Source organism: Telopea speciosissima, chromosome 1 (assembly GCF_018873765.1).
Source record: "Telopea speciosissima isolate NSW1024214 ecotype Mountain lineage chromosome 1, Tspe_v1, whole genome shotgun sequence".
Taxonomy (NCBI): Eukaryota; Viridiplantae; Streptophyta; class Magnoliopsida; order Proteales; family Proteaceae; genus Telopea; species Telopea speciosissima.
Window position 1 is genome coordinate 62,629,764 of NC_057916.1, and position 16,235 is coordinate 62,645,998.

The window sequence follows — 16,235 nt, forward strand, 5'->3', positions numbered from 1 at the left end:
ATTAAGACTGTTTATAAATATAGGGTTTATTGCTATGGTTTTCTATGTTTGAATGAATAGTGATAAAATACTTTGGAGTTTGTATTATTTGAACTTTGAAGGTTGAAGGCTTGAAGTCCTCTCTCTCTCTCTCTCTTTCTTTCTTTCTTCTTTTGTGAGTTCAGAAAAGATAAAATTTGTTGTGAATTCATAAAAGACAAATTTTGCAAGTAGTGAGTGTGTTACTACTTTCTACTTGACAAAATTTCCAAGCATGGGGTATGATCTAAGCCATCAATATTTAACAAAAGTAGGGTCTGGTTCTCTATCCTTGGCCTTCCTTTTGTCTTAATGAGTAACGGTCAATAACTAAATAAACCATAGACCATAAACCCCATAATTCAATAACCCAATAAATCCAATAAACCCAATAAACTATCAAACCCAATAAACCCAATAAACCCAATAACCCAATAAATCCAATAACCCAATAACCCAATCAACCATAGACCCTCAAACCCAATCAACCCAATAAACCATAAAATCAATAACCCAATAACCCAATAATCAAATAGCCTAATAATCCAATAACCCAATAAACCCAACAAACTCAATAAACCCAATAACCCAATAACCAATCAACCATAGACCCTCAAACCCAATAACCCAATAACTTCATCCTTAATCTTTCTTTTGTCTTTATAAACTGTAAAAATATCTTTGTTAAGAGGAGAAAGAAAAAATGTCTTTGTTAAGAGCTTTAGCCACGGCTGCAGGAGAGCTAGATCTATGTTCCTATGCCGCAAAAAATCTTGGGGTGGGCAAAATACACGATAAGACACGCCAAGCAAAACAACATTCCATGTTGATTTTGTCGGGCACACATGATGATAGACACCAAACTTTGTTTGACATTAAAGTTGCAACCTGATATGAAATCTCATTCCTATGATACTCTTTCGATGTCGAAGTTTATGCTTTGAATGTCAAACTGAGTCTTTTTAACGTCGAATTTTGAGGTTTTTTCTGCAAACATAAATTTTTTATTTTTGGGATTTATCTCATTATCAAGAAAAAATGATCACCCTTGGAGGCCTAGAACTCATCTTGGTTCATTCCTTGACACTGAAACCCCCCCTTGACATGATAAACCATGTATTTAACTTCAGTTAATTGGCTAAGGGTTTTTAGCCCCTTCAGCTGAGAACTCTTTTAATTATGTACCAAGTTTTATTATAATCATGCTTTGATATACTTCAAAAATAAAAGTTGAGAAATTAAGGCAATCGAAAAATAGAAAGACAAGAGTCCAATAAGATAGACAAGAAATTTAATAAGAGACTTACCAAAAATTAAAGTGATATAGTAAATTAAGCCAACAAAGACATTTTTACAGTTCATACCTTAAAACTGTATTTCTGTCACACTGCTTATACAACCCTCCTATGTCATGACAAGACAATAATCCACCAGTATATATGCTCCTGATTCTCTTGAGGAAAAGAGGGGACTGGTGTATGTTTCTTACTTGTGCAACTTCTATCAAAGATAAATATGAATTTATCAACCAACTACTACACAGAAAACCTAAAGTATGTAGATGACAAAAAATCAAAAATCCATTACTCCTCGTGGTATCATCAGCTACCTCAAACCAACTTTTCGAATCCACCTGCCCCAAAAAAACCTGGTGGAGATAAATAGGCACAGTAATTAGTAAGGCACACAAAATTCAATTCCAAGAACAACTCTAAAAACTATCATTTGATCATTCCCATGGATATCAAAATCTAACTATCTTATGTCAGATAGAAACATGTGCAGGCAAAATTGAAATTCATGCCTTCCTGGTATGAGTGCATTTTCCTTACTTGTGGAGAATGCAGCAATAAGCTATCTTGCAAGGAAACAAAAATTCAATTCCAAGAACAACATCAGCATGCACTCAAATGAGGAAGACAGCAGCAACAACATCCTTGGCAGTGACTGTAGTTTAAGCCTGTAAATGGCAACTCCAGTACTTGTAGTATTCCAGTAATAGTAACAGCACAAGGGTATTACAACAAGGGATTGGGATCTACATCAGCTAGGGTTTGTCCAATCCAATAGTATTTCACAGGCAAAACAGTATTAACAAACATATATAAATGCAGAAATGTCACTATATAAAATTAAAAAAATTATAAGAAAAGCACAACTGCAATGAACCAAAATCAAATATAATTTACAAAATTTAGAGTACGACTCACTCTTATCCTAACCAAAATTGGTTGAATAACAAAACTGTCACAAAAGAGTAGCAGGTTCTGCATGACAAACAAGGGTTTAGTGAATAAAGAGGTGTTGTGTTACCAAAAGATTAAGAACATATCTTAATATAACCTAAATAATTTACCATTCAAATCTATTTGCTCCGATCGATTTATGCCTTGTGTATTATCCCGTGCTCTCTCTATTTGCAAGGATAGGTTACTACATTGTGTATTAACCCCCAAGGTCTCTATTTGCGAAGAGAAGTTGCTGACTTGTGTATGATCGCCCATAATCCCCAATGTGTTAGCCTAACAATAAGATTTATAAGAAACTAATAAATATAAATAGAACTTGTAATATAGATATACCAAGACAAGGAAAAGAATTACCATAGGACAATTTTGAATGTTGTGGTCTGTACCGCCACAAGAAGAACAATGGTAACCCCTTCGATTAGTGACTGTTTCAATGCCAGCAACCATACGTTTTAAATTTGGTCCCCTTGTTATCGATCTACGTAAGGATTGATTTACTCTTCGTTGGACTACAGCTGAAGGTTCCGGATTACAACTGGAACTAGGCACATTTGCTTGCAATCTCTGGACCTGCACTAACCCTTCATTCAATATTTTTAAAGCAGCATCAAACCGCTCTTCAAAAAGAGTTCCTTCTCTTGCAAATTTATTGACAAGATCTTGTAAAAGCCATATTGGTTGTTGTGGCTGTCCTTGAGATGACCCTGACAAAGTTCCAGATGGGGTGTTACTAAATTGGGCCGCTTTGGTCCACCTATGCATGATATACCTATCTGGAATGTGGGATCTGTCTGTTATCACATGTATCTTAAGTATATGTCTGCACAGTATACCTTTGTTATTGAACAAGTTGCATCCACAAATTGTGATATCAGTCTGATGATTATCCAATACATATTGGACATCATTCTCTTAAACCCCATCCAAATGAAAGACCTTATACCTCTTCTCTATAATTTCATCATCACATTGATTCACTTGAAGACCAAAACAAGCAAACCACTCCTCAAAGAAAAACTTGAACACCTTATTAGTATAAACATTAACGGCTTGTTGCTCAATTCTGTGACTTGTAGCACAAGAAGGTGATGAGGTGATGCAGATAGCATCTTTCTTGGCTTCTTTTTCTCTTCTTCTGTTCTCAGCCTCTTCAAATTGAGTAACGAATTCATTAAGAGGTGTTGTTGATGTGAAGAAGCCCTTAAAATACATATTCATCAACTCTCCCCTCTGTGTCGTACTCATTCCAACAAAAAAGGTATTATGAAAGTAACAAGGCACCCAATGTTGACGTATCCAGAACTTTTCTTTAGCCATTGATGATCTTGTAAATTAAATCTATTTACCATGCACTCCCAACGCTCCTCAAATTCAACTGGTGTATTAGAACCATAAATACAACTCCTATAAACTGTGTTCAAATCAGGATATTTTTTGTACAATGCTCTCATGTGTTGTATCCTATGTTTCTCCAGATGCCATCTACATAGCCGATGCACAGTCAATAGAAACACAAGCTTGATTGTTCTCATTATTCCTGGGTTTTGATCTGTAAATATTGCTTTAGGCTGCATATTTTCCATCGCTCAAAGCTATGTCCTAAATAGCCATATAAATGATTCCTTTGTCTCATCAGCTATTAGTCCACAGCTAAAAAACGTACACTGCATGTGGTGATTAACACCTGTAAAAGGAGCAAATGAGAACTTATATTTGTTTTTTTATATGTCGTATTAAAGACAATTACATCACCAAAAGTCTTGTACTGTTCCCGTGCTCTACTATTAACCCAAAAAACTCCAATCAATTGGTGGTCTTCATTGACACGAATGTTTGAGTTAAAATAATACCGCAAGCGTACGGGTCAATCGTAGCTATGGGTCGAACACGAGGAGATATATGCCACTCTATTTAACTAGCTTACAAGCAATGCAAAGTGAACCAAATTAAAGTGTTAAATTAAACTAATTAAATTAATGAAAATTAATGCATCCTAACTCATAAGCATCTAACAAAATTAAGGGATTAAATTGGCGTCCTAACACATGAACATCTAACCTATCAAACTAAAACGAATTGAAAGGAATAACAAAAACACAGCCACACTTCATAATCACATAAGAAGAAATAAGGGAATAAAAGTGCATCCACATACCATAATCATATAAAAAAAATAAAAGAAATAGAGGGAGAAGAAGAAGAAGATAGAGAGAGATAAAGGAAAGGGAAAATGAGATTAAGGGTTTAGAGAATGAGATACCTTGATGTGCTTGAATACTTGAATAAACTCACCATGGCTTCCTCTTCTAAATCTCCATGTCTTGTCATCAACATAGGAACTTAGACTAGCAAGCTTTAAACTAAAACTATTACAACCATTAAACTAGACTTATGAAATCAAAACTAAGAACTTAAGCCAAAAATAAAAAAAAGAAAAATATGTGAATGAAATAAAAATTACACTAAAAACTGAATTAAAATTGAACTAAAAACTAACTAAAAACTGAACTAAAAAAACTAACTTCTTACAACCCAAAGGGCAAGGGGTATTTATAAGAGAAAGAGAGGAGAAGAGAGAAGAGGGAAGTGTAGGAGAAATATTCCCCAAGAAAAGAGAATATTCTCTTCTCCTTCCTCTTTTACAATGCCTTGAATCCTAAGAAAAAAGAAACAAATAGAAAGAAGAAGAAGAGAAGATTGTTTACATAGACCTTCTATTTCTGGAAAAGTAAACTTCCAATTCTAACAAGTGCTTCCTTTTCTTTGTAGATATTTTCTCCAAGCAATAAAATCAAAGCATCTTTGATTTTTCAAATTTCCATAGGTGAGAGAATATCTTTCAAAATAAATCTATCCCAAATAGAATTTCAGAAATGCCCTTGAGAAGTTGGAGGAGAGAGAGAGTAAGGGTGATGACTAGGATTCCTTCAAGAATAAATAAAATACCCATTCTGTCCTTCAGAAAACGTGGAGCATGGGGTGCTTATATAGGCCTCACCATTGTGTTCCTTACGAAAAATCACCCAAAATAGATCCAAATTTCGTCCAATTTGGAGTTCGGGAGCCCAAGATATCTCAAGTTGAAGTTGGACTGTCCAGAGCCCTCCAAATGGAATCTTTCGGGTACAGGAAATATAACTTTTGATTATTGCGTTAAGGCCCCTAGAATCAGAACTTTTGCTTCACTTTATCTCCGGCCGACTGTCAATAATTACAAATAAACCCCTACAGACCATTTTCGCGCTTCGTTACGGAAACGGCCGTAACTTCTTCGTTTCAACTCGGAATCAAGTGTCGTTTGAACCGTTACGAAGCTGACTCGATGGGCTACACATCCAAGCCATTAACACCTTTAAACAGCTTAAAAACATTTCTTTAGCATCATCTCTTCCATTTTCTCAAGAATTCACCTAAAACCTGAAAAGCACAAGAAAGCACCGAGTAACTCTGTCCAATGTGGTAAAATGTATGATTTATGCCCTAAGATTTCACACATAAATGTGCTCATCAACGAACATCATAAAAAAACCCTGCATCTGATGCCATTTTACTCTCCAAATAGTTAATTGTTTGTTGACAGTCTACCCCTATGCAATTTCTTCGATTTGCCCTAAGTATAGTCATACAAAATTCATCATTAATACCAGCAAACTTCTCACCACCAACAAAATCTTTTACAACTCTCCTTATATGTGCTTGTCTTATGCCACACTTATGCAGTTGTTGTACAAGGTCAACTGTACTTTTATGCCTTCTCTGATATGATCTAAGTCTGAAAGACTCATTCTTGTTCACCAATATATGGTTGTGCTCCTTTTCAAATTTATCCACCACCCACACCCCATTACTACTCTTGATCTTCAATAAAGCCCCACATTGAGTTTTCTTTGTCACACGTTACTGGCAATCCACCTTTCTCCGTTTGTCTTTTATTTTCTCACCCTGATTTGAACAGACATAATATTTTGCAACTACATGTTTATCTAACTTTGATCGATCCACCCTGAATTTCTGAACAGAAAACCCTATCTCCTTGGCATAACTGTTATAATGTTGATATGCCTCATCATCAGTCGGAAATACCATGCCAATAGTAGGTTCCAAGTCATTAACATTGGTAATCATTACTGGGAGATTCTCTTCCCCATCTAAACTCAAATCCACAGCTTGTTCCTCATCACCATCTTCTCCTTCTGAATTATTCCAATCAACATCATCATCTCTACTAACATCATGACCCACTGCATTTACTGTATTTTCACTATCAATAAGATACTCATCATTTAATACATCACTTGACCCAGTTTCATTTTTCCCATCAATAAAAGCATTGTATGGATCCGCTAAATCATTGAATTTCGTTATCACCCAATATTGTATACTCCTGCAACAGTCTTACCATGTGTAGGAACACGAGGAGCACAAAACTAAATTAGGATAAAATGTATTTTAATAATGAACATAGTATCACATAATTCAACCAAATAGTCATTTAGTAAATTGGGGGAAAAACTGCAATTCCTTGAAAGCAACACTACTTTAGGTTTAGTTGAAGAGGATTTCTTTCCATGAGATGATTGTGGAGTCCTCTCTCACATGAACTACCTATTACAATCCAAAGTCTTCCATGGGCAAGTCTTAATAGATTCCAAACATTACTAGATGGATATTCCATGTTTGAATCTGGGACCCAAATTTAACAGTCCCCATAGATCCACATTAACAATTCATTTTCATGAACTGTACTGATCATTGGTTTCCCAGGGCAATATAGAGGAATTATGGACTTATGGTGACTTTGACCCCAAGCCAACCCTATTTTGCACTAGGCTAGTTGGTCCAGGTTTCCTAGCTGTACTTATGCTGAAGAAATCAGAATGGGAGGTACAGTATAGAATTATTTGAATTTAGATGCTTGAAACACAACATGTATTGTACACTTTGACCATCACGTCTTGTTACACTGTACAACCCCATTGAACATAGAGTACATGTGGTCATAGCCAAAGAAAGACATGGAATGTACATTTCTTGTTCTTATACTGTGAAAATTTCCAGTTGTTTCTTGTTATTAAATGTTCTTTGTTTTACTCCTTATTCCAACCCCAACCTAATTTCATGGATTTCCACATACCTTGTGTGATCTTTTCTTTCTAAATGTATTTCTTGTCTAATAGTAAGGATCTAAATTAAAAGAAATGGAAATGAAGAAAAAACTCTGTAGATTTTATACATAGTTCATACAGTTACTTCTTTTTCAGTCATTACTAGGACCTAACTTCAATACAGTGGAAAAAAATTTAAAAAAAAAGTTAACAGAAGGAATTCTTGAGCACACACACCCCACCCCATGCTGTCCTACACCTGAACACACACACAGATAGCCCAATTCCTTGCTGCCCTACACCTGAGCACACACACCCCACCCCATGCTGCCCAACACCTGAGCACACACACAGCCCCATCCCTTGCTGCCCCATACACCTGAGCACACGCACCCCCATCCCTTGTTGCCCTACAACTGAGCATACACCATACCCCTTATTGCCCTACACCTGCACACACACCCAGCCCCATCCCTTGCTACCCCTACACCTGAGCACACCTCCTAATGATGTCAAACATTTGCATAGTACTACATATATTGAAAGCCAAGCATTAATGAAAAGCAAAGTCTTTTCATGTTAAAGGGTACAATTACTCCTACCTGCCCTACACCTGAGGCCCTCAATCCTAGCTCTATGATTAGAGATTATTTCATTACATTAACTTAGATCATTAGTAAACTAGATACAACAGGTCTAATATTGCATTAGCATGGAAATGGTGAGGGGAATAAGAAAACTAATATTATTTCATTACATTAACTTAGATCATTATTTCATTCATGTTCAGATTCTAATATAATGTTTTATCAACTTTCGCACAATTGAATTGCAGTATTTTCTTCCATTATAGGATTTGGAACAAAATACTAAGAAGAATAGGAAGCAAGCTACTCATAAAAATGGAACTTCATAATTTATCAATGATAACCATGATAGTATGATACAAAGACTAAAATTCTCAATGATTACAAAGAGGCTCAGCATGAGAGAGAGAGAGAGAGATCTACCACAACATATTGTCTACTGAAAACCATGAAGCTACAATTCACAGCATATAGAGAGAGATCTACCCTATATCATAGTGCTTACAACTGCTGAATATACCATAGTGATTACAAAGAGGTTCTGCATTGAGATAATATTTTTTTTGTCTCCTATTTTAAGAAGCAGATAATACAAAAAAAGGTCAATTAAAGCCAGTTCAGTTGAAGGAGGGTTTAATACATACAAAGGTCAATTAAAGCCAGTTCAATTAAAGCTTTAATTTCCCTCTTTATATCTCCTATCTACTGCCCCCCCCCCCCTTCTTTAATGTTTGTCAGGACTATTATTTACAAAGGTCAATTAAAGCCAGTTCAGTTGAAGGAGGGTTTCAATGGTTGCTATTCGGGCATAATTTCTATATGATTCAGAACTTAAATGGCAGAGGTAAAGAAAATTACCTGGAGTGGAGGATTGGGATAAGAGAATAATGACAAATCTGGGGCATCCCGCTGCTAAAAACGTAGGTCACCCTATCTTCTCTGTTCTATTAACCCAAGATGGGTAAAATTGGCACCAAAAAACCCTAAAACAAAAAAAATTAAACACTAAAACAACAAAAAAACAAAGGGAAAGAGAGTGTAATACATACAAAGAGAGAAAGAGAACATCAAATAGGTGATACCTGCTATTGATAAATCTCCATCTCCGCTGACGCCGGTGAGAATCGAACCAAGGGAGAACGCCAGTGAGGACTTCCGTCTTGTTTTAGGGTTATTTGTTAGATTTTGGTACAAGGGTGTTTTTGGAAGTTGAATTCAGTAAAGGTACAAGGGTGTTTATGGAAGCTGAATAAGTCATAACCGGTATCTTAGGATATTAGAGATCCTAACCGGCAGTAAGAGGTCGTAGCCAGTTTCCCATAACCGGCACTAGGAGGTCATAACCGGTGCCATTAAATTGTACAGTCAACCCACTTTACGGTTCAGATTTCCTTCAAAATAATTTGACGGCTCAGATTTACTTGTCGCGTTTAGTGGTGCGTGTAAGAAAAGTAACCGTAGCGCTGCTACCACCCACTCATTTTTGTTAACTGAAACAATGAGTGGCTAATTTTGTAAGAACCAATCTAATTGTGTCTAATCCTGTAAATTTCCCAATTTTATATTTGGATGCATCTGGTTGAAATTTCTCCCAAAACCCGGACCATGAACCGACCCGATTATAAGATATAAGTTAACTCATCCGTAACCCCTGCGCACCTGCTTATGGAGTTATACGATGCTTCCTAGTGACCATTGAATCAGCGAAAATAGTTTTCGGTTAAAGTCTGGTCCGAAGCGGCAATCGCAGGGAAAAGAAAAAGATCAATAGAAATGGCGGCCTCTTCGCCGGCCCCAAGCAACAGCACAGACACCACCACCACCACCACCGCCGGCGGAACCAACAGCACCATCGCAACAGCCGCCACTTCACAGCGTTCCGACCCACCGAAGCAGAACCTTCGCGGTCTCAATAAGCCCAAGTGCTCCAAGTGTGGCAACGTCGCACGGTCCAGGTTTGTCTCACTTCATTTATACCCTCGTATGAAGAACAAGGGAATTATAAATCTACATTGCTGAGGAAACCCTAATGTTTCCTTCTAGGGTACCCTTTTTTTAAATGTTCTTCTTTATACGAAAACTCGTTTTCTGTGCGCAAATTCGACTCAATGCCTATTATATGGCTGAGACAATACGTTGAATTGAGTTATATTTTCTATTTTCTTTCTCTCCTCCTAATGCGTACTTGTTTATCAGTTTATGTTCATTTCTTTTTCCTGTGTTTCTGCATTGAGGAAAGACAACTGAGTTTTTACTTGCTAATGGTGTTCCTTTGTTACGATGGAGTTTTAAATCTATTCATATAAACGTAAAATTCTCTCTGGGTTAGCTCTCCATGCATTATTTAGACTGTGTTCCTCTCTTTTGATAGTAATGTCATATCTTCTGTTGTAAACCGTACATTTCGTTATGGGTGGTTCACGTCTTTTTGCATTTCTTCGTTATGGGTGTTTCCTCTGATTGATTATTGTCAGAAACAGTTTTTTAAAGCTCAAGGAATCAATTGGATATCGTTAGATTTTAATTAGTTGGACGAAAGAGTGAATTTACAAACTTGGTTGAGTTACTAAAAATTTAGTAGAGAGAGCTGATTTATATATTCTGTGCTGCTCCTGTATTACCACAACTATCCCTTGTTCTTCAGTTTACTTAAAAACAAAACTTTTCAAAAATTCACTGAAGGAATAAATCTGCAGAGAAGTATTGGTGGCACTTAGTTAAGGCATTGTTATAGACTTTTAAATACTGTTTTATTTTATGTAACCATTGAGGGTGTTGTCGTTGATGGAGAAGTAGAGAAACCTAATGCGGAAAAAAGAAATTAATAGCCTGCCTCCTCATGGACTGTACTAACCTGCCATCACTGGACGTTGGCAATAGTTATCTGATCCGGTGAACTGGGATTCAACAGATTTGACTGATGATGTTTCTCCCTTGTGAACACCCCGCCGTGTATAAGTTTGCATGAGTGTACTGGAATTTTTGAAGACAATAGAGTGCAGATCCTTAAAGAGTACTTCTCCTTTGCTACCATGTTTCTCTCAAGCTTGAGTCATCAATGGGGCAAACGCAATGTCATACGGTGGAATGAGGGGAGAGTTTTACTCTATATGTAGCTCCTCCAATTCCTCCCACCGAGGGATTTCATTTATTTACACTACTTCACCACCCATTTTAAAATAAAACGGTTATGCCATGTGGTAATGAAATGCTATGTTATCTAACATTCATAAGTCTAGTGCTATAGTTACTTGATGCCCTATGTCTATTACAATGTTTGGTGGGTCTGGGTTTCAAATTGGGATGTGGTGATTGGGACCATTGGGTTAGATCTTTAGGAAGAGTATTGGCTTGGGCAGTTGAGTTATGTGATCTTTGTCAAAGCTTTTGCATGCTGCTAGATATGGACTTACTTTCATGCCTTGGAACACATGATGGTGAGGAGGTGTAGTCGTGTAGATGCCAACTCTTAGAAGGTATTTCCTTGACTCAAAAGTAGGGAAGTTTGCTAACCTCCTTAGACTGGTGCAAGATACTGATTGTCTACTTCGAAGAGGGGTTGTTGGATTCAGTGGGTTGTTCCAAAGGTATCTTTATCGACTAATTCCTTCCATGATTTCTTGATGAGGGAGGTTGTTGCTAATTAATTGTTTTGGCTTTCATATTTGTTAGTGATCCTTGGATTGAGGGTGTAATGCGGTGGCACTTTAACATTTGAAAATGGTTATCTTTTATTTCGTTAATTTCTTCAAATTTTGAAAGATAAAATAAATTTACTTGGTCATGCATTGTATGGTGATTGAATGATTTTCAAGCTTCTTTAAAATTTGTAGTTTGCTATCTCCTAGGATATGGGAAACTTACTTATCATGACCTGAATTAATTATTGGAGTTTGACGATATCCTTGTGGGTGATTGGGACAATGACAGAATGATTTTGGGATACTGTTGATATAATTCAAAGGTGTAAACCTTATAAATGAAAACTTCCACCGGATATTTCGGTTATAATCCTCTTCCTGTTTTGGGATCTCTTATTGTAGCTATTATAGTTCAAAAACTCGTCTCGACCAGGTCGAGATTACCAAAATCTCGAGATCTCGCCAAGATCTCAGCGACATAATAGTGCATTTTTTTTGGTTTCAGTTTGATGTTTTGGTGGGCAAATGGTCATAGTTGGTTCCAAAACTTTAGGGGAAGCTTGTTTACGCTTAATAAACAAATTTAAATCTTCAAAATTTTTTTTAAAAAAAAAGCATCCAATTTGGTGTTTTGGATTTGCACCCTTGGTTGGCAGTAAACGTTGAACCCTTTTGTATTATTGCCGATTCTACACATTGTTTGAATGCTATGAGACATAATTGGCAAGTAAAACAAGTAAATTATGCAATAATGAATGAAGACACATAATATTTAATAATTATTTAAGAAATAGTTAAAGACTTAAAGTAGAAACTACAAAGTACAGTGAACAATGCATACCACATAGACACCCAAGTACAATGAACAATACATATTTCAGACGCCCTAGTCTTCCATGTCCCAACAATACAATCTGTGAGTCAGTGACTGTCTACTGATATGAACTATGACGTATTGGATCGAGTTCACTCATGGTCCGATGGAGCCGACGTGCATTGTCCCCCGTCTGCATGACATGAATGCCATGTCATAATGTTCTAGAAGAAAACAGAGTAGTTTCTTCTCGAGCAGGTTGAGATTTTAGAGATCTCTCTGAAATTTCGCTTGTCTCGGTCGAAACTATGTATGTTTGATATCTCATATGCAATCTTGTCTCAACCAGGTTGAGATCTCCGAGATTTTTGAGATCTCGCTGAGATCTTGACGAGTTTTTGAACTGTGGTAGCCAAGGTTTAAAGTATCGGTATCGCGTTTCGTATCGGTTGGATGATTTTAAGAGACATATCGTATCGTATTGGAGATACGTATCACACGCTACAGATACATATGGAAATGGCCAAGATACACATGAAAATACACTTTTGAAACAAAAAAAACGATACAACTAAGCATATATTGTCGATACTTGATTGGTGGGGATGAATCAATACAAATAAACAATACAGATACGTATGAATCAATTACTTTAAGCTAAATGCATGTAAATTATACAAAGAAATGGGTATAAAAGTAGAGATTTTAACAAAAAATCAGGTTTTTTTGCAAACCCATACCTTTTTTGTTTTCTTCTTCTTCAAAATAAGAAACAGGAATGTTGTTTGAGCAAAAATCAACCCTATTTACATCTTTAGGATCATTTGCCCTTGAATGAGTAAATCCCTAACCTAATAGAGTGAAAGAAAGGGAAGAAGAGAGGCAGAAATGAGGTTTTGGAGTGAAAAAGAGACCGCAAAGTTCTGTTTTGTTTCTTTGTTTCACGAGCTACGTGAAAAGAGGGCAAATATCTAGTGTATCAACAGTATCGCAGAGTCCACCGTATCGGCCGATACGTCTGTGATACGTACCGATACATTTATTCTTTTTGCCCTTTTAATCTTCGTATTGAGACGATCGATACATATCGACTGTATCGTATTGTATCCCACCGTCTTGGCCGATATGATTTGATACAAGTTGATACAGCATTTTAAAAAAAAAAAATAGAGACGTCTGAGCATGTATCATCTTGCAGGCATGCGATACTGATACGTATCGGCCGAGACGAGACGGTGCAAGACTTAAAACACTGATGGTAGCTATGATGAGCCTATTGGAAAAATGGCGGTTTTGGGTGCAATGCATAGTTGTCATGGCGTCACGGCGATCCAAGTCGGTGGAGGGGTGTCACGTCGATATATCGACATGTCGCCCGCCATGGCGAGCATGTCGACCATATTTTATTTTTTATTTTCTCTATTTTTAATGTCATTTAGTATGCTATAGTATATATCCTATAACATCAAAAATCAGCATGAGAGTGTACTACTAATATACTATGGTTTAATTCATGAAAGTGTAATATCCATTAGTGTACATGAAAGTATGAAAACATAGATTAGCCTATCAAATAACTGTGTATGTGTGCCTGTGTGCAAGGTAAGAAGAAGAAAAAAAAATATAAAAAAACACCATCTCTGTGACTGTGCAAGCCTGCAACTGCAAGGCAAGAAGAAGGGGAAAAAAAAAAACTGAGAGAACTACTGGCTGTAATAAATCCCTCCACCCCCCCCATTCTGTCTCTCGACTCTCTCCCTGTCTCTGTGTGTGTAATTGTGTATGTGTGGCTGTGTGCAGGGCAAGAAGAAGATAAAAAAAAAACACCTTCTCTTTCTATGTGCAAGCCTGCAACTGCAAGGCAAGAAGAAGAAACAAAAAACCGAGAGGTCTATGATTGTGTGCAAGCCTGCAACTGCAAGGCAAGAAGAAGAAAAAAGTAAAAAAAAAAACTGAGAGGTCTGCGACTGTAAGCAAGCCTGCAACTACAAGGCAAGAAGAAGAAAAAAGGAAAAAAAAACAAAAAAAACTGAGAGGTCTGTCACTGTGTGCAAACCTGCAACTGCAAGGTAAGAAGAAGAAGTTAAGAAGAAGAAGAAGAACTGACGGAGAAAGTTGCCGGAAGTGAAGAAGACGAAGAAGTGAGAAGAACTGAAGAAGAAGAAGAAGAAGAAGAAGAACTGAAGAAGAAGGATCGAGTCGCACTCGCCGGAGGACTGGGAGGAGATTGGAGAAGAAGAAGAAGAACCAAATAAATAAAAAATAAAAAATTACTTACCTGGAGGTTGCCGGAGGGGTTCAAACTTGCCGAGAGTTGCAGACTTGCAGCTTCAGTTCTTCTTCTTCTTCTTCTCACTTCTTCGTCTTCTTGACTCCTTCAGTCTCCAGACATCTCACGAAGTCTCTCTTCTGTCTTGACAAACTTTGCGATTTCTAAAATCCCCAAATTTCAATTCCAATAATCCAATTAGGGATTTAGGGAATACTACTAAAGTGTACTGTTTAATCTTTAATGGTTTTAATTTTTAATGTTAATGTGACCAATACAAATGAAGGAAAAAGCATTTAAGCTTTTAAAAAAAAAAATTTAAAACCTGAGTTTTTTACACTTATATCGACCGATATGCCCATATATCGTGATATGGCGTCCATGGCGACGCCATGTACGCCATATCGGGCGATATTTATACATGAGCCATGTCGAAGGTCGATATGCGAGTTTCTCCAGCGCCAGGACGCCATGGCGGCGCCATGGCGACACCATGACAACTATGGTGCAATGAAATGCAGGCCAAGAGACACGTAGGTTAATGTTTGCTCTTGATGTAGGTGCACTACCTTGGACCAGCCCAAACTCGTTTTAGAACCCAGATTGAGATGTATTGGGTCTAATTTGGGTCTTTGGCTAGTAGGATATTTTAGGGTTTATTTATTTCTATTGTGGGATTAACATGCAATATTTTATTTTGATAGCTTAAGTAGGAGATAACTACTAGGATTTAGTTTCCTAATTAATTTGAGTTTCCAAATTAGAGTAGGTTTCTTTTTTATTTGAGTACATGTAACCGTGCAATTAGAACTCAAAGATTTGAAGAATGGAATAGTGAAGTGTTTGTGCCTGCGTGGCCAAAGTGATTGTGCGATCTTCTTCTCCCCCCCTCTCTTCTTATACGGTTTCCCCTCTCCCATGCAACTTTGAGTCTTGGACATCCCCTTTTCAGATTCCTTCCCCTCTCCTAACCAACCCTCCACCAATTCGGTATCAGAGCTGAAGGAGCCATCTCCTTCCTCATCAACCTCTCATTCCATTTCCTATCAATCTCTCCCATCTCATTCTTTTTCTTCCCAAATCTCTTTCCTGTTACTGTACTACGGTACAGGGAAAAAAAAATCCCATCGATTCCCACTGAATCCACCAGCCCTTCTCTCCAGCCATCCATTCCCCCTCCTTCCCACTGTGAACTACCCATCCGTTCAATTCTCGCTAAACAAAAAAAAGAAAAGAAAACCCAAATCGCAGCCCTGTCCCTCTTCCTTCTCCCCCATAACTCCACCACCTTCGATTCCAACCTCTTAGCAAAGCCCAACCCACCTTCCCTTTCCCTTCTTGTCCCTGAAACAGTGAATCCAAAAAGAAAAAAAAAAATAGAGGAGAGTGCGAGACGGAGACGTGAGTTGAAAATCATACCTGTTTTCAAGTCGAAGCTCAAATCCCTCCTTCCGGTGTACCAGACGTCATTCGTTGGACTCTCCTTGATGAACTCGAACTTAATTTTCCACCGCCAATCTCGCTTGGCAGAAATCGACTCCAACTCGTCTTC

At 37.3% G+C, this 16,235-nt stretch overlaps 2 protein-coding genes across 2 annotated transcripts in view; one reads left to right on the plus strand and one right to left on the minus strand.

Annotated features, from left to right (window-relative positions):
* Window positions 1-2,265: 2,265 nt before the first annotated feature.
* Window positions 2,266-3,850, minus strand: LOC122652654 (protein FAR1-RELATED SEQUENCE 7-like). Its single transcript, XM_043846463.1, has 5 exons — window positions 3,614-3,850; window positions 3,211-3,497; window positions 2,622-3,087; window positions 2,375-2,540; window positions 2,266-2,285 (listed from the first exon to the last, which is right to left on the minus strand). Exons 1-5 carry the CDS (start codon window positions 3,848-3,850, stop codon window positions 2,266-2,268), a joined length of 1,176 nt encoding a protein of 391 aa, XP_043702398.1.
* A 5,786-nt stretch (window positions 3,851-9,636) lies between these two features.
* Window positions 9,637-16,235, plus strand: part of LOC122648823 — a 39,484-nt gene continuing 32,885 nt past the window's right edge. The window contains exon 1 of the mRNA XM_043842065.1: window positions 9,637-9,914. Within this exon, the coding sequence (XP_043698000.1) occupies window positions 9,733-9,914 (182 nt within the window). The 5' untranslated portion in view covers window positions 9,637-9,732. The remainder of the gene's footprint in view (window positions 9,915-16,235) is intronic.

What these genes read in the sequence shown, in the direction of transcription:
- LOC122652654 (XM_043846463.1), bottom strand. Translation starts at nt 3,850, where the DNA reads ATGGAAAATATGCAGCCTAAAGCAATATTTACAGATCAAAACCCAGGA. An exon ending in AGGAGCGTTGGGAGTGCATG is followed by an intron (nt 3,498 to 3,613) that starts GTAAATAGATTT and finishes AGTACGACACAG; the next exon opens with AGGGGAGAGTTGATGAATAT. An exon ending in GGAGCAAATAGATTTGAATG is followed by an intron (nt 2,286 to 2,374) that starts GTAAATTATTTA and finishes TTTGTCATGCAG; the next exon opens with AACCTGCTACTCTTTTGTGA.